This window comes from Arvicola amphibius, chromosome 9 (assembly GCF_903992535.2).
Source record: "Arvicola amphibius chromosome 9, mArvAmp1.2, whole genome shotgun sequence".
NCBI lineage: Eukaryota > Metazoa > Chordata > Mammalia > Rodentia > Cricetidae > Arvicola > Arvicola amphibius.
In genome coordinates this window covers 102,520,285-102,540,638 of record NC_052055.2, presented here as the reverse complement: position 1 = coordinate 102,540,638, position 20,354 = coordinate 102,520,285, and the positions used below count along the sequence as shown (strand labels likewise).

At 51.1% G+C, this 20,354-nt stretch overlaps 1 protein-coding gene across 4 annotated transcripts in view; it reads left to right on the top strand.

The window, feature by feature from the left end:
• The window catches only part of Cdh23 (cadherin related 23), a 331,360-nt gene that overhangs the window by 119,647 nt on the left and 191,359 nt on the right, over positions 1-20,354 (top strand). For 3 of the 4 annotated variants that reach the window (XM_038342224.1, XM_038342222.1, XM_038342223.1), the window contains exons 7-8: positions 3,351-3,479; positions 10,245-10,323. In XM_038342224.1, coding sequence (XP_038198152.1) covers positions 3,351-3,479; positions 10,245-10,323 — 208 coding nt within the window. Of the gene's footprint in view, positions 1-3,350; positions 3,489-10,244; positions 10,324-20,354 lie in introns of all 4 variants that reach the window. The other variant, XM_038342225.1, reaches the window with a different exon arrangement.

The following is a 20,354-nucleotide window of genomic DNA, read 5'->3' as shown; positions in this document are numbered from 1 at the left end:
GATTTAGCTCCGTGCCCCTCGAGGATTTACGGTAAAGAATCTGGTGACGGTGGCGATAGTAAGCTGGTGGTGCTACCGTGTCCCTGGCATTGTCCTCGGAGCCCAAATAGACTTTCCATTAACCTTCAGACATCCCTACCTCATGAGTGTGGTTGAGACGCCCATCCTACAGATACCAACAGGAAGACTGAGGCAGAGGGGAGATTCAGTGGTTCACCCAAGTCACCCATGAAGACAGTTGCTTAGCTTGCCCTGGCAACCTCCTTAGGACAGTCAGTGCAGGGGCCTCTGGGAAACAGATCAGGGTTGTCAACACAGATGTGCCCTGACACTACCCAGCAAGCAAGGGCAGAGCAGTCCAGACCTCTGACCAAAACCCCATAGTGTGGTAATGCTTCCCCACCAAGGAATGCCCACTGTGCCAAGCCTCCTGCCCAGTCGCAGGGAATTGCAAGATGGGCCAGTTCAGGATAGAGGAGGAGCGTTCAGCCCATTTTGTGGATGACAACACTGAGACTTTGATTAAGAGAGGGGAAATGAGAATCCAAAGCTTTGTCTGACTTTGGGCTCTGGCTGCCGAGCTCCATGGCCAGGAGTCTGAGTTCCCAGCATGCACCTGGGCCTTTGGTGCTAGCTATTGTGAGGGGCTGAGGGTTAAGTCAGCCGTATCTTAAGAAGGCTCCTAGCCCTGTGTCCTCATTCCAGCAACCCCCTGGGAGCACAACTGTCTTTTCAGTAGCCTGCAAAGCTAGAAGTGACCCCCAATACTCTGTTGTCCCTTGGATCTGTTTGCAGAGCTCAGGCTAAGAGCAAAGAAGTCATGGAACCCTTTCTTCCTCCACGGTCCACTGGCCTCCATAGTACCAAGTCTTGCCCCCTACTGCTCTAAAGAGGGCACCCAAGCCAGGATCCCTATTGATGCAGAGAGGGCACCTGCCGCTGGCCCCGTGAGCCTTCAGAGGGGACCCTTGGCTTTAACACCATGTGACTGCAGGGTAAACAGCCAACCCCAGACTCCACATGGCAGCTGACATCCTAGTTCCCTGCATCTGGCTTAGGTTGAGTTTTGAAAAAGATAGAACTTTTCATTCAGTCTTGGCTAAGACTTGAAGAGACTCCTAGAGCCAGGAAAAGCCAACTTCTTGCCTGATTCTCTGGGAGGTCCCTGCCAAGAATTTCTATTTTCTCTCCTAATTACATATTAGTTTCCTAGGAAGAAGTCTGAATAAAAAAATAAAATAAAACCGACTTGGGAGTGGAGGAGAGTTATAAGTCTGGGGTCCCCTTTTGGGGTACACCCACTAGCAGCATTTGTGTCCCTCCCCTCCTCCTTCCCTGTCACCCCATCCCGTGTACACACCTGGGCCTGCTCCCTTTCCCCATGGATCCGTCCTGTGGGGTAATCTCTACCCAGCACACGAATGGCTTTGGGATGTAGGATTAGACCAGAGCACGAGCAGGAGTATGGTGGCCAGGTCCATCCAGGGGCCAGGCTTGTACTGGGAGGATAAATACAGCGAGATTGCTGGTAATCTACCAACAGTCAGGCCCTGAGCTGGGCCAGGATGATACAGCCTCCCATTTAGTTCCTGGACAAGCTGTTACCAGGAGTTCCTGGTGCTGGTGAATAGCCATGGTGGTTCTGCATGTGTTCCAACAGAAGAAAAGAGAACCACAGATCCCAGGGCCATTTCTGGGAGCCAGATATAACTTCATTCATCCCTCCTTCCCTGTCATAGAGTCCAGCATGGCCTATATAACACAACTACAGAAAGAACAGGATGCAGCCACAAGGGTGGGATAAGGATATCAAGTACCAGGCTGGCTACCTGGTACCTGGTAAAAATCTGGTAGTAGCAAGCCAAAACCACAGTATCTCCTACCCAAGAGATCAGTTCTCCCGGGGACTCCCCTTCATGCTATGTGGTCTTTCAGACTCCTGGCTAGGTACTGTGCACCACACCCCATACTTGGTGCTTCGTGTTGGGGGGTGGGTGGGTGTATACACACGGCTTTCATCTCTCCCATCCTCGGCAGTTCTCCTGTGCCCTCCTTGACTGTCTCTGGGGTCTATGAGGAACAACCAGGGACAGCCTTTCCCTCCACAGGATCCACAGCGCCATCTGTGGAGGGCAGAGGCTGGTGTGAGGCTTCGTGTAATGTGAGGAACGGCCCAGTGAAACTGAGGCCAAGTTAACTGGATTGAGGCAGTTAGTCCTCAAGTCCCAGCAGAATTCCTTAGCCCAAGGGCCACCGGGGTCATTCCCTGGAGCCATTCATTTCTCAAAAGTGATATGGACGTTTGTCTTGCAAGCTGGAGACTGGCTGATGGGAGGCCCCAAGTCAAGGTTGTTAAAGGCAGATGTTTCTATGTGAAATGACTTGTGTGTGGGTCCTGGCTACTTCCTTAGCAGTGTGACTGTGGATAAATCCCTTTCTGTCTCTGTCTCTTTGTCTCTGTCTCTCTCTCTCATCTGTCTCTCTCAGTCTGTCTCTTTGTCTCTGTGTGTGTCCATCTAAAAGCCTAACATGTGACAATAATACATAAGGCAAGGCACATGAGTGAGTGGGGTGAGGACTAAGCAGGCAGACATGACTGCCCTTGTTATCATTGGGCCTTGCTGACTGGTGTGCTGGGACGTTACACAGACCTCTGTCTGCTGAACATGTAGGGTCTTAGAACACAGGCTTTATTGTTCCTTTCTTAGTGGGCTTCATAGGACCAGGTTTCTGAGTATAGTGGCTTAATATTGCCTGCCCTGTCCCCGGGGCCATGCGTGGCCTTCCTGACTTCTCTCAGTACTGCTTGGAGGAGGCCCCCAGACGGTATGAGCCCTGGAGCTCCCCCTGCTGGTTTGACTGGAAAAGTTACTGCCTGGCAAATGCCTAGCAGAGTCAGAGGAACCTTTCCTGTAGATGAGGGGCCCCATCTTAGTGTCCTCTGTCCTGAGATGGGGGCCATGGGCCCTAGATGAACAAGACAAAGGTGCTAAGAACAGCACTATTCCTATCCAAGCTAGTGGCCCCACCCACCTGGCTTTCAGGAGAACTAGTCCTAGACCAACAGCCCTGCGATCAACAGATCAGCCTCAGCCCAAGTCCTGATGTAACACCAGCTGCTCTCCAGGATGTCCTGTTTCCATTTTCTTGAACATCTCAGGGATGGCCAAAGAGCCTTAGTGCTTTTGAGACTCCCTGTAGGAGTGTAGAGTTCATGTGTGTATTTGTAAACACAGGGATCACACACCACCACCACCCTGTGCATGTATGCATGTATGCATGTGCGCTCACAGCGCCCTTCTAACCCAACACTGTGTCCTCTCAATCTCTTTCTCTCTGTGTCTTCCAAGGATCAAGACAAGACCAGACCCCTGTCTACATTAGCCAACCTGGCCATCATCATCACGGATGTGCAAGACATGGACCCCATCTTCATCAACCTGCCCTACAGCACCAACATCTATGAGCATTCTCCTCCGGTAAGCCCTGCCCGCAGCCCCAGTGGTAGCCTTTCCCTGCCTCTAGTCCCTGTGAGGGACAGTGGAGACTCCAGTTACTTTGTGCATTACGCTATCTTCCATCTCTCATACGCAGACAAAGAGCTACGTATGACTGACCATAGGGGAACTGATTCATGAGCACTGATACCCATGAGTACTCCAGCCTGTTCTGGGGGTGGATGTGGATCTAGGCTCAGCCAGACCTCCTTGCTGCTTGGTCATGTTCTCCACAGACCTGCTGCCCGCCTTGGCCACGAGCATCACACACAATGACACAGCTTCCTTCTATTGTGAGGCTCCTCTCTCAGGTCCAAGCTATTCTTTAGAACTCTTGGAGCCATCTGCCCTCCGTAATGACTCCTTCTTTGGGGGCCCTCAAGGTCAGGTTTCAGGGGAGACGTCTGATTTTGTATTTATGTCACAGGCCTATCCTTTTGTTCCTCTGGGACTAAACAGCTGGCCCCGATCCAGTGAAGGTCTCAGTACACACAAATAGGCCATGGTACACTCCACAGGGGCCTGCCTGGCTGGGGTCCTAGCTAAAATATGGGTGATTGTCACTGCTGTGGTAGCCACCTCGATCTTCTGCAGACTGGAGGGGAATTCTTGCTGTGGGCTGATGAATGGCAGTGAGGCGCATCCCCAGACAGACGCTTCAACATGCATCTTGGGGGAGTGTTTGTGAAAAGAAAGGAAGGGCTTAGCTCAAAGGGAAAGTGAGGGGGACCCTTGAAGACTGGAGATACTCAGAGCCTTATCCTGCCCCCTGCACTGCTCAAAGCTCCAAACATGAGGGAGGGTAGGTATGAACAGAGTTCCTAAGCCAGTTCAGCTAGGGTAGTTATCCCTGTTTGGGTGCTATGGTTGTTCTAGCTACAGGCATCCTTGGCACCAAAGGTGTGGAGCTGGCATTTGGTCCCTTGCTTTGGGGGCCAGATAGGAATGAAGAGTTGCCAGCAGGATGCTTATCCTCTTGCTGCTATGGGTGTATGGAGCTGCTTGGAGAACAGACGGTGTCATCTCAGGCTCACTACTCCCGTTCTCAGTGTTCTAGGTACATCAGGGTAGCAGCTTCCGAAGTCCAGGCTTCATGTGCTCAGTCTACCCGTATCCAGGGACTTCTCCTTCCTTTCTGCTACCAAACCCAACATTACCAGTCCCGCGTCTCAGCCTTAGGTCATACCTGACTGCCATCTTCAGACAATTCCAGGCCTGCCACCTGTCTCTAGCTCTGGGCTTCTCATTCTGAGTGTTCAGAGCTTGAAAGCGTCTGCTGCCATGCTTGCCTGGTATCAAGGTCCAGCAGAGGTGGTCTTTGATTGATGTGGTGTAGTGGGATTTGAGAAGCATCTATGGAGTGAATGAATGAATGAATGAATGAGCGAACGAACGAACTCAGGCTCTGGTCATCTCGGCCCTCTTGCTCTGTCACTCAGCTCACCCTTTTACTTGCTTTCGTTACCAACACAGAGACCCCCGACCGTCAGTTCCCAGCTCCCCTCTCCCTGGTGTGTCTCTCACTCGTCTCAGAGTTAGACACCCCTCCCCACTGCAATCCAACTGACTTCTAAGCTACATAATTTATCCCATCTCTCTTGTAATGTTCGTATAGGAGCATAGGCTGAGTGATCCAGATCCTGTCTCTGGAACATCGGCTCGGGATACTCTCGGGTCTCCCCACAACACTGTGTCCAGGAGAGGGTGTGGGGAATATGCTTAAAGCCAACTTGATTGGCGCATGCTGGCACCACAGTGGCTGGGTCCCCAGAGGAACCCTGAGAAGCCACACCGCTCTTTACACAGAAATGGGGCAAGGCAGGGGGTTCCCGAAAGAACCCATTCTCACAGACATCAAACTGGGGTGGCTGATGACTCCTTGTGTCCATTAGCCATGAGATGAGGTATTTAGCCCTTGCTTCGTGAGATAGTCACAAGACTGTGTTTGTGTCTTTGACCCAAGCATCTTCTGAGTTCCCGTGGCAATGTCTTCATAACCTACACAGGTGTCTATGTTGGATATCAGAGTTTTCCTCTGTCCCTGCGTGCACTCATTCACTCCTACAGCCTCGGACCCATCTCCCAGGTATTTATTAGGTGTCCTGTATGTCAGGTTCTGGGCTAAGTAATCTATGCCCTCTTTTCTAGAGGATTCCATGGAGGAGACCAGATGTGTGTCTTCCTTCATACCCACTGTCCCTCTGCTGCTTGTCATGTGATTGTCTTCTTTATCTCAGAGATCTTAACATTTCTTTTTGTGGTTGTGTTGCCCGTTGGTCTGCCAGTTTGGTGGAGCAAATGCACCTACACTGTGAGAGCATGATAAGTACCTTTCACAAGGGTTGTGGCCCAGTAGAGGAAGACAGACCAAGCAGTGAGCTGGGTTCCAGCCTCTCTGGGCATTGACCAGCCCCATAGCATTTGCATGGATCTGCTTCTCTTAGTTCTTTGCTGGAAGAGGAATCCCCACTTTCCCATCCCCTAGAGCCTTTCTCCTCCAAGCCAGTTCCCACATGCTCTAGGCCCGATGTCTCCAGGCTGCTAATCAGTTCCCAGCCTTGATCTGGATCTCCGTGTCCCTTTAGTGTGATGGGCTGATTTCAACACACCCAATTCCTTCACTGGGCTGGGGCTGGGATGCAGCATGGCCTGTTCAATATCCCAGACTGGAAAACCCAGGCATACCTCATGCCCGGTGCTATCTCTGCTGCTTCCTGGGGCTATGTCAAGACCCTGCCCCACCCTCGGGGCTCCCCCTCTTTATCTGTGGTTCCCAGCATGTATGCCTCCCTCTATCAGTGTATCAGGCTAGCAAGCTTCATCTAAAGTGTATATATTACCTAATAAAATCCTTCTTATTTGGGATTATTGCATCAAATTTTAATTTCCTCACTCGAACGGCAGCATGTCGGCCTGCCCGTCAGTGAGGGGCCGACAGAAGGTGAAAAGAGCAGATAGACCTGCACAAATTACTGCCGGTGATGCCTATCAGCTCTTTGACTGGAATTGACTGGAATTAAGGACTGAGAAATAGGATTTTCTGCCTCAGAATCTGCTGTGGCAGCTCTCGTCGTCGGAAGTCCCCAGCTGTCCCCACCAGCCAGCCCCCACCCCAGTTAACTCCCCTCCCCACACCTCCAAAGCAAACTGCATGTCACCTTTCGAGTCCCTTAATCGCATCAGAGAAGTGGGGGCTGGGGTGTCCCAGCTAAGCTTGCAGAGAATGAGATTGGTAGTGGTCTCTGAGACCTAGCACCGGTCCAGTCTGGTCCCCGCTGCAGCCACTTCCCTGGGGACAGGCCACAGAGGGTAGAGACCTGGTTCCTTCTAGTGAAGTCCCAGCTCATGCCCCACTTCCTGCCCACCAGTCAGAGTCCTGGTCCTCCAATCTCTGCTAGAGCGGGCGTCGCGTTCCAAGTTTAACCTTCCTTTTCCCAGTTACTGACACTCTGCCTACCCATCACACCTGGTGAGCTTAAGCAAATTCCTAAAAGCTACAGGAATATGTCCTCCTCTGCGGGGGAGGGGTCAGGAGAATCTCCGCATACCCATCATGCCTGGCACATGGTTGGTACCCAGGAGATGCTCACTTAACTGGCTCTTCCTCGTGGGGTACCAGCTGTTCAAATGTAGAGAAAACTCCTTAGCTAGAGAATAGAACTTATCATGTGAAATGTCGCAGGTCCAAACTAGTTGGAATTGTTTGCAAATGTATGCATAGTCCCAGGCAAGGCACCCAGGGTTTCATTAGGTATCCACAGCAGCTCTCTAGGGCCAAATTTATAGTGTTCTTTATATTTCTTCTGTGTGTGTGTGTGTGTGTGTGTGTGTGTGTGTTCATGCGCATGCTCATATGTGTGAATATACAGATCCGTTGCTGGACAGTGGAGCCTCTTATACCCATTTTATAGATGGAAAACTAAGACGTAGGATATCTAAAGTTACAGAACTCAAACCCTTAACCACCCCTGCTTCTCTTGTTACAAGGAGTCAGGACCTAGCAAGCCTGTCACCTGTCACCTTGCTTCCCAGAAGGTCACCTTCTCCTCCTCACAACCTGAGTGCCTGGGAAAGGGAAGAATCACTCAGCAGAGGCCTGTCTTCAGCCCTCTAGCTGGAGCAGGAACTCCCACTCACCCTCCTGGTCGTGCCCCCAGGGACTTTGCCTCCCACAGAGCCACAAGCTGTAGGTGAGGACTCATCCTTGGGAGGCCCAGCTCTGTGCTGGCACACTACACTTCCTCCCCATTCCTCGTCTTTGGAAATAAGTTGCAGTATATTGAAAATATAATCACCGAGACTCTGAAACAAGAGCCGTGGGCTCCCCAGAGCCCCCATACCTCCTTGTTAATTCCTTCTCATAACGTTTCCAGGCCTTCTGTCTGCACTTGTATTAAAAGCTCAGAGTTTTATTAAAAGTGGATTTATTTACCCAAAAAGAGATGAAACCCCGAGCCTGATTGAGAGCCTGGCAGAGCTTGCTCGGCAGAGGCTTGGGTCCAACTTTGTCTGGGAGAATGACCCCTCTTCCTCATGTCCCAAATAGCCAGTTCTGCTGTGTTCCCCCACCCATCCCCTGATTGCCATCCCAGGTCTGAATGCCCATGCAGATGGCACCCATGAGGCTCTGAGGACCGAGGGGCTTTTGGGTCACAGACGTCTCTGAAAAAAACCAGCAAAAACTGCCTTACCCTGTCCCCTTGAACCCAGCCCCACCGACCTGGGATAGGGCTATCTATCTATCTATCTATCTATCTATCTATCTATCTATCTATCTATCTATCTGTCCCTTAAGTGTATTGTTTAGTAACTCTGCCCTGGGGCTGTAGTGACCTCTGAGCTTAGCCACCCTGGCAGGTAAGTCCCATGTCTAGAAAGCCAGTTCAGGAAGTTGAAGATTCAAGATAGTTGTATTCCTTTAGGACCACCTCTGGGGACAGACCAGGCCTCCCCTGATGAATAGTGAACCCTCTGGGTGGGCAGGTCCCCCAAAAGAGCCTTCAGTGGGATGATGGGGGAAGCTATGTAGGTCCTTCAAGTATAGAGTTGGGCTTCCCTGTGGCCTCCATGTAGCCATGAGTCAGCCCCTCCCCCCCAGGCTCCATGAGAGGAAGCTTGGGAGGGTGAAGTGATCAGTCTACTGAGTGACCACCCCTTGGCCGCTGATCAATCCAGAACACATGGCATCTCCAGGGATGGCTGGCATGTCGGCATTTCCAAATTCCACAGGAGCCAGTGCTCAGAATAGTTCCTGACACAGAGCAGTGACATTCGGAAATGACATTAGCATTATTATAGCAGAACCCTGCAGCTGCCTCTGTACCTGGTGGACAGGAACATTAGAGCCAGAGCGTTTAGATATGAGGCTGGCTCCCCGTTCACTCACTCCCTGCTCTGGGATCTCCAGGAGTCTCTCAGCTTTCTGCCTCTGTTTTTTTCAGCTGTGGAAAAGGGCCAGGTTTTAGGACATTGGGCTGCTGGGGCACCTGAGTTCATTGGGCCAGCATTTAAAGCAACCCTCTGTGCCTAGGAAGGTGTGCTTTTCAGTGTGGCCACTTGGTTCTTCTCATAGCCTATTCAACTCCTTAACAAGTCCAGAGGAGCCAACCAGAACTCTTGCTCCCTGGGTGAGAGGACGAAGAAGGGGCTGGGCCTGCTTGCCATATGGCCTGGCCTGTGCACACATCCTGAGATATTCCCACATTCCCTCAGGGAGCTTGGAGGCATTCCATCTTCTGCACTCTAAGCTAAGGGAGGCTGGAAAGGCATTTGGGAAGAGCAGTGCTGTCTGGGGGAGGAGGCTGCGGCTCCTGCTGTATCTTCACAGCTAGCTTGGGAGGACTGGGAGGACGTGCTTTTGCCCCTCAGGGTGAGTGGGGGAAGGGGAAGGTGAATGAGGGAGATGCAGACAAGGCCACAGAGCCCCTTTTAGACTTGTCAGTACTGGGAGGATACTTCCACCCCCCCCAAAAGATGGAGGCAGGGCCTATCTAACTGTCCATCACCCAGGGAAACCTTCTAGGACATAACCCTCAGGTACAGGGTGGACAGGGACAGCCAACCTACACAGTGGTGTGAGGGAGCCTGGAGAGGGGCGTGGCAATTGCTCCTGGCAAAGGACAGCTCAGCAAGTGGTGGCCATGGTGATGATGAGGTCAATTCCTTGCGTACATTTATTTGTTCATTCAATGGACTGCCATCAGTGAACGGTTATTTACCAGCATCCCTTCCTAGAAGAACACACAGACAAGCCCTGGCCTGTCTTGTACCTTCTCCCTGGGGCGTTTTCCCTTTCTTCTTCTTTCCTCGAAGAACTCCTGCTAATTCCTTGCAATCCGTCCTAAAGGCTGCCATCTGGACAACCCTTTCCAGGCTCCTCCGGGTGGACTAGGTGGATACCCACCCTTCCTTGTGCATCTGTCCGTCTCATTACCCCCAGATGTGTACAGCAACTGTCCGTCTATTGCCTGTCCTTAACCCTTTGCTCTGGGAGGAGAAAGTCCATACTCCCTTTCCTGACTCCCTCAGCTCCCAGTCCCTTGACCATCAATGTTGTGAGGGAATGGGGGCTGAAGACAAAGTCCCTGGAGTCAGGAGCAATGTCATGTGGTACCCACTTCCTGGGTAAGCTCTGTAGTTGGGAGTTGGCCTGGGGAGGGGAAGTAAGAATGCTAGGACACCTACAAAGAAAGGTAGCAGTCTGGAATGCAGGCGACTGAACTCAAGTCCCTTCTCTCTCCCAACCAGGGCACTACTGTTCGGGTGATCACTGCTGTGGACCAGGATAAAGGGAGACCCCGGGGGATTGGCTACACAATTGTCTCAGGTAAGCCCAAGTCTGCGGTGTTTGTCACATATCCCAAGAGAGCCACTGCTGCTGGGGGCTCAGGCTCAAAGAGCCGTGGACTACATGGAATGGCTTTTCAGACCTGTCTCTAGTTACAGTCCTTGCAAAGGAAGGGAACAGACTTAAAAGGGAGGAACGGGGTTAAAAGGCTGTGGTGTCTGGGGGCCCTGGGAAGAGGAATGTGTGCTACCGTCCAAGGTCTGAAGCCGCGGGTCTTCTGGGGCTCTGAGCCTGGAATGTGGTGACCCTTATCTCACCTCCTTCGGTGCGCTGGGATTTCTGTTCTTATTTGGTGAAAAGGTGGCAATTTTTACATCACTTTGGAACAAATAGAACTGCTCCTGTCTGATTTCATGTTCTAGTCACACTTCCAACTGACAGGCATTCAGGTAGCACAAGGGTATCACGGCGGGAGACACCGTGGCCCCCTCCCAACCAATAGATCCCTTGGCCGTGGAGAATAGCACCTGACTTAATTGATGGCTCTGCATGAGAAGATGCCCAGCTCAGGCATGCCTCACCCAGAGACCACCCCATGACAGCTCTGAGGCGCTGTCCAGGGGCTAAGTTATCCCCACTCGTAAACACTGGCTCCGTCCCTACTCCATGCACACCCACTCATAGTGTCCCTGTCCAGTGCAGAGTCTCTGAAGGGTCATCCTGGTTAATTCAGGCAAGCCAGACAGATTAGGAGGAGGAGAAAGTCATGCCATCCCAGCCTGCACTCCAAGCAAAGAAAGTGACGTGGTCAGAGTATTTCCCAAAAAAGAGAAAGGCATGGGGATCCAGAGGGAGGAGGGAGGCTCTCAGAGCCGGCTGTGTTGGTTGGGTCCCTCTCTTACTTGTCACTCATACGTTAGGAACAGAAAGAGTACTTGCGTCAAAGTGGTTTATAGATCATGTGACTTGCTCCTGTGATAAGCATTGTAAGCCCAATGAGCCCCAAAGGAGAGCAGATGCAGCCAGTCTGGGTTGAGCATCTGTAGGAATTGGTACTTGCATCCCTGAATCCCTCTGATGCCTTCTACCATGTTTCCATTCTGGTGCCCAGGACAGGAACCAGCCCAGAGTAGACCCTGGTGTATACTCATGCAATGATTGTTGTTCTCGGGTCCTGGGGGCCACCTGAGCCTCAGGCGCCTCAGCAGCCTGGGCTGGTTGTAAGGGCTCTGAGTTTATGTCAAGACCCACCTGCCCCAACCAGGTACACACAGGCTCAGATCCGGAGCATGCAGTTAACCCATCCACACCTGAGGCCCTGTCCCCTTGGGGCTGTTTATCAGCCACAAGCAAGGGGATTTATGTTGGCCCACAAGTGCTCTCCCCACTACTAATGATCTCTTTGTTTTGCCGAGAACAAAGAGGCCTTCCGTGGTAAGTTATGGCTCCATCACCATCAATTTGTTCCCAGCCCCTCATGACCACACTGAGCCTTAAGAATGACAAGGTTCTTTCCCACCAAGGACTTGGCATGAGCCCCATGTCTTCCTGTGCTTGCCATCCTGGGCACCAGGGCATCATCCTCCCCATGTCAGGCTACAAAGGCCTTTAAGGGCTCCTATCCCAGCCTGAAGTCTGAGTAGCCTAGCCACATCCCTCCTCCAACAGGACAGTCCTACTGCAAGAAATGCTGTCTTCCCCATGTAGAGCCCTGGACCGAGCATCCAAACTGGTGGGTTTGAGGACATGCTTTGCTTCCGGCCAGAGTTGTATTTCTGAAGGATGTTTGACTTGTTGCAGGCTTGATGGTGTTAACCTATAAGATGAGGTTAAGAACCCTAGGGCTGTGGATGTAGCACAGTTAGTTGGATGTTCTCTTAGCCTTCCAGTGCTACATAAAACTGGCCATGCTGGTACACACCTCTGATATCAGCACTCGCTGGAGGCGGAAGGAGCAGAAAGGTTGGAGGTCATCCTTGGCTGCTTAACAGATGGGTGAGTTTGAGGCTAGCCTGGGCTACATGAGGCTCTGCTGCAAAAATAAAATAATTGGAAAAAAAAAAAGAAGGAAGGGAGGGAGAGAGGGAGCAAGGAAAGGAGGGATGGTAAGAAAACAAAATTTAAAGACAGAAGGAAAAGAGGCCGGATCTCTTACAGCAGTTGGTATCTCTTTCCCTATCTGCTCTCTGTGTGTGTGCGCGTGTGCACACACACACACACACACACACACACCAACGACTGAGGAGAGGAGAACCCCAACTGGTCTGGCTGACCACAAGTTCTCCTTCCTAAGAGTCAATGAAGGAGAGACAGACATTAATCCATTTCTAGACAGGGAAAGACTGGCAGAGCAGGCATCGAGCCCCAGCTCATGGGCTCCAAAGAACACTCAGTATCTATGACAACAGAGGCCCCCAGACCAGCGGCATTGGCATCACCCAAGAAATTGCTGGAGATGTGAAATCCGGGCCCCTCTAAACCTGCTGAGTTAGGAGCTGTGGGTGGGGACAGGTGACACTGAGGACCTTACCATGCGAAGCTCTGCACGTGTGCTCCACAGGCGATGTCGTGAACCAAGGCCGTGAAGTTTCCTACTTAGGAGGGAGAAACAAAGCTTACTCTTTATGTGTGAATTACATACATACAGGTGTGGTATTGAAGTTACACATCCGGGAGGCAATTAGGATCAAGGGTCTCCAGGGACTCATCGGGGTGAAGCAGGGCAGACGGGGAACAGAGAGAAAAGAAGACTGCTTAGGAAGGAGTAGTCATAAATAATAAAAAAAAAAAAATGAGAAGTATGCCGGTCCCGACCCTTCACCCGTCACCTTACAGCACATCCACCTCATCTGCAGGGCCACACAGGGGACGTGCCAGGCACAATAGTGGAGGGCAGCGAGGTGCTGGGCTCCTTCCCGGATTTGCTATCAGATGAGATATGTTTTTGAAAATAGATTGTTTAGGAGGAAAAATTGATGCACATATGCAAGTGTGCATTTCCTACACATGGGGGAATAGTTATTTATAGTCTGCCTTTATGAACCCACACACGTATACAACAGCAGCTATGTCAGGCCCCTGGCCACAGCCTGCCGGGGCAGCCGTCGTCGTGGGAGACCATCCAGCAGCACACATCAAAGCCCCTGTGATTAAGCTGCTATGTGTTTTCCTCCCTCTAGGAAGAGAAAACGCAGAAGTAGAATTACCTTGGAAATCTGACTAACACACCCAGCTTCTGGCTTGTGGGGGCACAGTGGGTACCCGGAAGCTCCAGACTTCAGGCCTAGCATGTAGCTGACCTATGGGGGCTTGGCTGAGGAGACATGGAGGACAGATCAGAGAGAGGTAACAGGGCTGATGGTTGAGGGCACGAAGGAAAAAGAAAGTGGGTTCCTGGGCATGGCTGGCTGGTCAGACTAGGGCCTCCCAGGGTAGGCTGTCATCTGATCGGAATTGGAAGACATGAATACTGAATATTAGTTCATTAACAGTCCACCAAGGTAGCTTCACAGCCCCACCACGATAAGGTTAAACAGGTGTGAGCAGGCCCTAGTGATAATGTGAAAACAGAGAATACAAGTAAAGGAGGGGAAACACATGCACACACTTCTCTTACTGAGCCCTGCTGGAGGCCTAAGCGGAAAGCTTTAAGGTTAGCAGCCCTGTTTACAACCGTGAGTGTCCACCCTTGACCCACATCAGCACCCGAATGAGAGCACCCTGTCCCTCACCCAGGCAGACATCACCTGCTGAGCACAATGCAATGATGGGCCTCTGGGGATTTTTTGCCTTGCTCTCTGCTGGCTGTTGTCTATGGAAAAGCTGTCTGTCTCTCTAGCCACAGCTGCAGGGAATGCACTGTCGTGTGCTATCCCAGGCTCGGCCTGTCAGCGTTCTCTGGTTCTCTTTCTTGACAGTAGTTAGGGACATAGCCTCTGGGTTGGGAACGGTGAATTGAATTATCTAAGCACACTGTGCGCCATTCACAGTGCCTTGTTTCCCCAGTATCAAAACGATGACAGCATGTTGCGCCGTCCTCCATTCCTTCGGGTGAAGCCCAGAGATCCACAGGCTGCTTCCCTCTCCCCTCTCAGGGCCACCTTTCCACCAGCAGTCCCTTCTGGTGATGCTCTGGGTACCAACTCTGCGGCAAACGATCTTTATCGCTATCTGGGTATGCAAGAGCCCCCTGTCCTTACAGAGAACCCAGGAGTCCCTTGGCCAGGAAACGGCAGCCTGCCATTTGCTCCCTGCCTGTGACTCTCACAAGTCAGGGGGACTTCACAAAAATTTCATGGCAAGGACAGTCTGAGATCCTCCTTTCTGCACCTTATGTCCCTTCCTTAGGGGACAGTGGCCTCCCAGGTGCTTGCTATCTTATGGACACATCCTCAGACTACCCCCACTGCTGGCTCTTGAGTCTGTTTGCCCCACTGGACAGGAATGAAGTCATGGACCCTTTAATTTGATAGTTCACGGTGGGAGCTACTTCTGACACAGTCCTGGCTGAGGTGGCTGCAGCAGTGGGGTATGATGGGAGATCCTCATCTTCTCCACCCACCCCCACAGTGGTTTGCTTGTTTCTCTCCTTTGGCTCCTGGTGCTTATTGTCCTCATCTTTGAATGAACTCCCAAGGCCTTGTGTGTCTTGGGAGGATTATAAAACTATCCACCATGTCATTTAGGCTTTCCCTTCTTTAACTCGGCATACCTCAGAATTGATTTAAGCAGAATTCTTTGCTCGTTGTCAATATTGGTTCATGTATGGCTGTTTTATTTTATTCTTGACTTTTTTGTTTTTGAGACAAGGTCTCTCTGTTATATAGCTGTGGTTTTCCTGGAACTTTGTGGACCAGTCTGGCCTCAAACTCCCAGGATTCCAACTGCTTCTGCCTCCTGAGTGCTGGAATTAAAGGCATGTGCCACTATGCCGAGCTCATTCTTGCTTTTAGTGATATCATGGACACCTGAGAGCCCACCAGCTCTGTGAAGGCCAGGCCACTACTTGAACCTTACATCTGCCTGTGTGATCCTCTCTCAGCCACCACTTCCCTCCCTTCGGGTCAGCAGGGCCACATCTTCCAATCCACCTCTTTCTCATCCCCTTGCTTTGGGAAAATGGCCCATCTGTATACATCACACACTATTTGGACGTAGTTGTCTTTGGACTTTATTCTTTTTTTATTTTTTGGTTTTTTGAGACAGGGTTTCTTTGCAGCTTTGGAGCCTGTCCTGGAACTAGCTCTTGTAGACCAGGCTGGCCTCGAACTCACAGAGATCTGCCTGCCTCTGCTTCCCGAGTGCTGGGATTAAAGGCATACACGGGCTTCATTTTTAAAGTCTTGTGCTTTGGAGACATGCATCTTCCACTCTATTCTGAATCCTCACATGTTGCTGGCGTGAGGTCAGTTGCTCATCTCCACTACTGCATATGATTCCGTCTGTGCAAACTTGGGATTTTGCTGTTATAATCCACACTGCCTTGACCCTCTTGTCTGCCTCTCTGCACATGGGGGACACCTGGCCTTGGTCATGGCATCGTCTCTTATCCAGCAGGGATGTGCTAGCTAGAGCCCTTCTAGAGAAAAAGACATTAAAGTGTGCAAGACTATATGAAGCCCATTTATGCACATGCCCAGGATTCAAACCAAAAGGTTTCTTGCTTCCAAAACTCTCATCTTTTCGCCGTAGACACCAAGCAATCTTGTCAGTCTATGGTCTAAGTGCAGAGAGAGCTTGCAAGTTAGGATTCAGTTGTTTAGCTCACCGCTGGGTATTAACTGAGTAGCTACCATGTGCCAGGCCCCATTCTCAGCCCCAACTTGGAATGGAGAGCTGGCATCATTGTCCTTGTGAACTCCCGTTTTAGTACGAATAGATCAGTGAAGGCAGTGTGGCTCAGCTAGGTGACACCCTCAGAATGAAACTGTACTGTGAGGAGTGCGTAACAGGTGACAGACACACCCGAAGACTGCGTCCCGGCATGCCTCCCCCTTCTCGGGCTCTAGGCACTAATCAGAGCCTTGCTGCATCCACCTCAGAAAAGGTCCCTGATCTGATATCCCTAGGAGCCTTTGAACTTGGGATGAGCCCTGCTAGGCAACCCAGCTCCCAGCTCCCTTCTCATCAGATGCCTTGAATGACTGTTCAGCCTTCAAGGCAGCCCCCAGCTGGGGCTAATCTGAAATAAAAGTTTTTATTTATCTAGCTTGATACCTGGTGCAAGGTTAAATCATACAAGAGAAAAAGCAATAAAAGAGAAAGATTAAGCGTAAGGCTCCCGCTCAGTCCTGCCCTTTTGCAATATGGTTACAAAGATATTAAGCCCCAAGTCATCCACAGCTCCCTCATCACTGTTCTTGAGTCCCTGGGCTCAGCTTAGCTGAAGTGGAGGGGATGGGATTGGGGCTGCAGGTGGGGGCCCCCTGGGGTGCCTTGCGAGAAGGGTAAGCTACCAGATGGAGTTACAGTTGCTCAGCCAGTCAGCCACCTCCTACCCAGGGTATCTGTGATTCATGACTTTGCTGGGGAGCCAAAGGGATTGACATCTGCCCCTATGTGGCTGCCAGCGTGGTTGTCATCATTATTTATTATGAGCCTACTGTGGGACCAGACCTCTGGGGAGAGAGAGGATCCCGTAGCCACAGATCTACCCACAGTCGGCCTGGACTCAAATACCCGATGACCTTGAGCAGGAGAGCCTCCATCTCAGAGTCTGTGGGATGAGAATGTTAGCCGGGTGATTGCTGGGGCTAAAGGAGTCCGTGTAGGGCAACTCCCCAAACATAAATCGTGTGTGCCTGGTGCATGGTAGGCATTCAAGAAATATTATCTATCAACAACATCAGAGATAAGAAAATGGCAGTCCAGTTGGTAAGCACCTACAAGAAACAGTTCCCTCAGCCTGGGGAGAAGGGACTAAAGATGTGGCTCAGGTGACTGTTTGCCTAGTATTCATGAAGCCCCCAGATCCTTCCAGATAAACCAGGCATGCTGGTGCACACTGCTAATCCCAGCAACTGCGTTCCATTGTGAGAGGTGGAGGCAGGAGGATCAGAAATTCATGGTCAGTCTCAGCTACATGGTGCGCTCCAGGTCAGCTTGGGACACACGGGACTGCTGAAGCAGCAGCAGCTGGGCATGGGTGGCACACATTTTTAATCCTAGCAGTCAGACGGCAGAGGCAGGTGGATCTCTGTGAGTTCAAGGCAAGCCTGGTCTTTAAAAAAGAAAGAAAGAAAAGAAAAAAATCATTTCTGGGTTCCTCAAAAACACAGACTTTGGGCCGGAGTGATGGGTCAGAGGTTAAGCGCACTGGCTGCTCTGCCAAAGGTCCTGAGTTCAATTCCCAGCACCCACATGGTGGCTCACAACCATCTGTAATTAGATCTGGGGTCCTCTTCTGGTCATACATGCAGTCAGAACACTGTATACATAATAAATGATCCTTAAAAATATTTTTAAAAACCAGCAGACTTCATGGGCCCATGCCCTCCTCCCTCCCTGTATAACCTGACATTGGCTCTCTATAAATCCTCACCTAGAGTTTTAGAAGTGCCTGTGGGTGGCTGTGTGTGTTCTTTGGCTTTTTGTTCCTGCCCTCCTTTGTCAGATTGTCCCCTGCTTGAAGAGGGTGACTTATTGTTCCTACCGTCAGAACCTTTGTAGGCACAGGAATGGCCTTGTGTTTCTGGCCTCCCCATGATCCTGAAGCCGCAGTAAATTATGAGTAGAAATGGGGGTGAGTTCCTCCCACACCCTGCACTTGGAGCTTGACCCCACATAGTCACAACTTAGAGCCCTATGTGCTGGGACCCTGAAGTCCTCCCCTCTGTCGAGCCAAACAAGGCCACCAGGTCCCACACCTCTCTCCCTGCCCCATCTGTCCTGTCAAGTCTGTGCTTTAAAGCCATTGGAAAAGAAAGAGGGGCACAGAGACGGAGAAGACATCTCTCCATTAGCCCCAGTGTCCCTATCCACCAGGCACATCCAGGGAAGACCTGGAGAGACCCACAGCGCAGGCAGCTCGCCGCAAGCCAGCAACATGGCTTCTACAAGAACTACTTCTGGAATTTAGGAAAGCCAGTCCTTCTGGGACACTCCTCTGGATAGAGGGACTGAAGGGGGAAATTGCTGCCTGCCAGAGGGTAGGGTATGGACATGCATTTCGGGGGATTCTTCTTCCTTCAGCCCTAGCGCCCTCGTGCAGACTAGGGCTCACATTGGGAAATCATCTAGTGAACTAAGGGTAGTGACATCGGGACAATAGGTAACACCTCATGGGTGCTTGAGAACAAGTTCCAAGTTTACCTGCCTGACCTTTGAGTCCTCCTATATCACCATGAGGTGCGACTATTGTTTGAATCCTCCTATATCACCATGAGGTGTGATTATTGTTCCCCTTTCAGATGGAGACACTGAGTCTAGGTCATACAAGGTCACAGGACAAGGAGTAGAACTGGCTTTGAAACCAGCAGGTGGGCTCTGGGCACTGTCCCCAACTCCTTATCCTGCACAGCGCTTCCCTAAACACACCTACCATGTCTGTGTCCCCTACCCCCTTCCCTTATTCCCTTGTGGGAATCTGGGCTCCACCCCCAGGCTTCCTGCCAGGCCCCATTTCACCTCCGTATCTCCCTCACTGTCAAGTGCTCTAGCTAAGGCAATTAACTCGCTGCTCCCCATTCAAATATTTGACCAATATCTGGAGACAGAGATTCCCAAGCAGATACTTCCAGACATTGATTGAAACGAGCAAACACCAGCACAGAATGAATTTCTCCTCCAGCATCCACATTCTGCTGGCTGTGCACCGCCCTAGGGCCCCTGAAGGGGCTGCTTTTGTTATGGAAACAGGCAGGTGGGATCCAATGACTCCTGTGGTGGTCCAGCTGCCTGGTCCTGCCGCCCCTCCTTCTGGGAGGACATAAAGATATCATACTTTAAAGGACCTGACCAGTGGCACGCTCTGGAGCCCAGAAGCGTAAGCTAGAAGTGCCCTTTGTGATAATGACGCTGGTCAAGTGTTGTTTTAAAAGGCCTTGCGACTTGTCCCCCGGTGATGGTTTGATTCTTAAATGTCAGCAAGAGCCATTTAGTTGAGAATCACAGGACTGCTTGACAAATGAGGGTTTGAGGTATTGAGACTTATTGTCTAGGTGTGACTCAATAATGCCTAAAAGACCTCACTGGATCTACAGTGTGGCCATCGGAAGTCCTCCCTGGGACCAGAGGAAGCTGAGGGTGGTTAGGGTCCTGGCAAGGACCTTGGGATTACACCGATGCTAACTCCCTAGCTGTGACTTACATTGTCCCCAGAGCTGATGGCCAGTGGCAGGGCTTGCAGACACATGGGGTGTGAAATGCCTCTGACTTGCGTGGTGAGCCGTTTATTCTCTTCTTGATTTCCTTCAGTTTCTATTTCTGTCAGTTCCGCTCCAGAGAAGGTCTGTTTGGGTGCTCATGTCTATAACGCCTCTTAGCCTTGGTTCAGATCCCTCTAGAGCCAAGAGAACAGAACAGGCTGGGCCTTAGAAAATAACACATGCTCCTACAGAGGCCACCATGGACCCCACGTCTTCCGGTCACCTCTGGTGGGGTTGACCAGCTAGCTGTTTGTAGCACTTTCTTACATAGTCTCCTTCAGAGTGACTCTTGAAAGAGAAACATAGAGTTGAAGTAAAGAAAAATAATATAGGTTGTACACAGGCCAGGCTGAGGCTGGTGGGACACTCAAAAGAGTGGGGCTTGGGAGATCAGCATATAAACATAGCTTTTGTCTCCCAGGCCCTTCATCATCTAGACACGAAGAAGGACTCGTGGGGACTCTTGAGGGTCACATCTGTGCGTGTGAAGTGCTTAGGACAGTGCCGGGTACAGAGCAAGTACTGAGGAATACCAGCCCCATATGGACAGGGTCTTTGTCCAAAAGCCACTGCGGGATGTGGAATGTTGGCACTCCAGATGAGGCTGAGTGACAGAAGTTTAGGTGGCAAAGATGTCCCAGGAAGTGAGGGATGACTAAGGGAGAGACAGACCCACTGGGCTGGCTGCAGGTTAGGGAAGGAGAA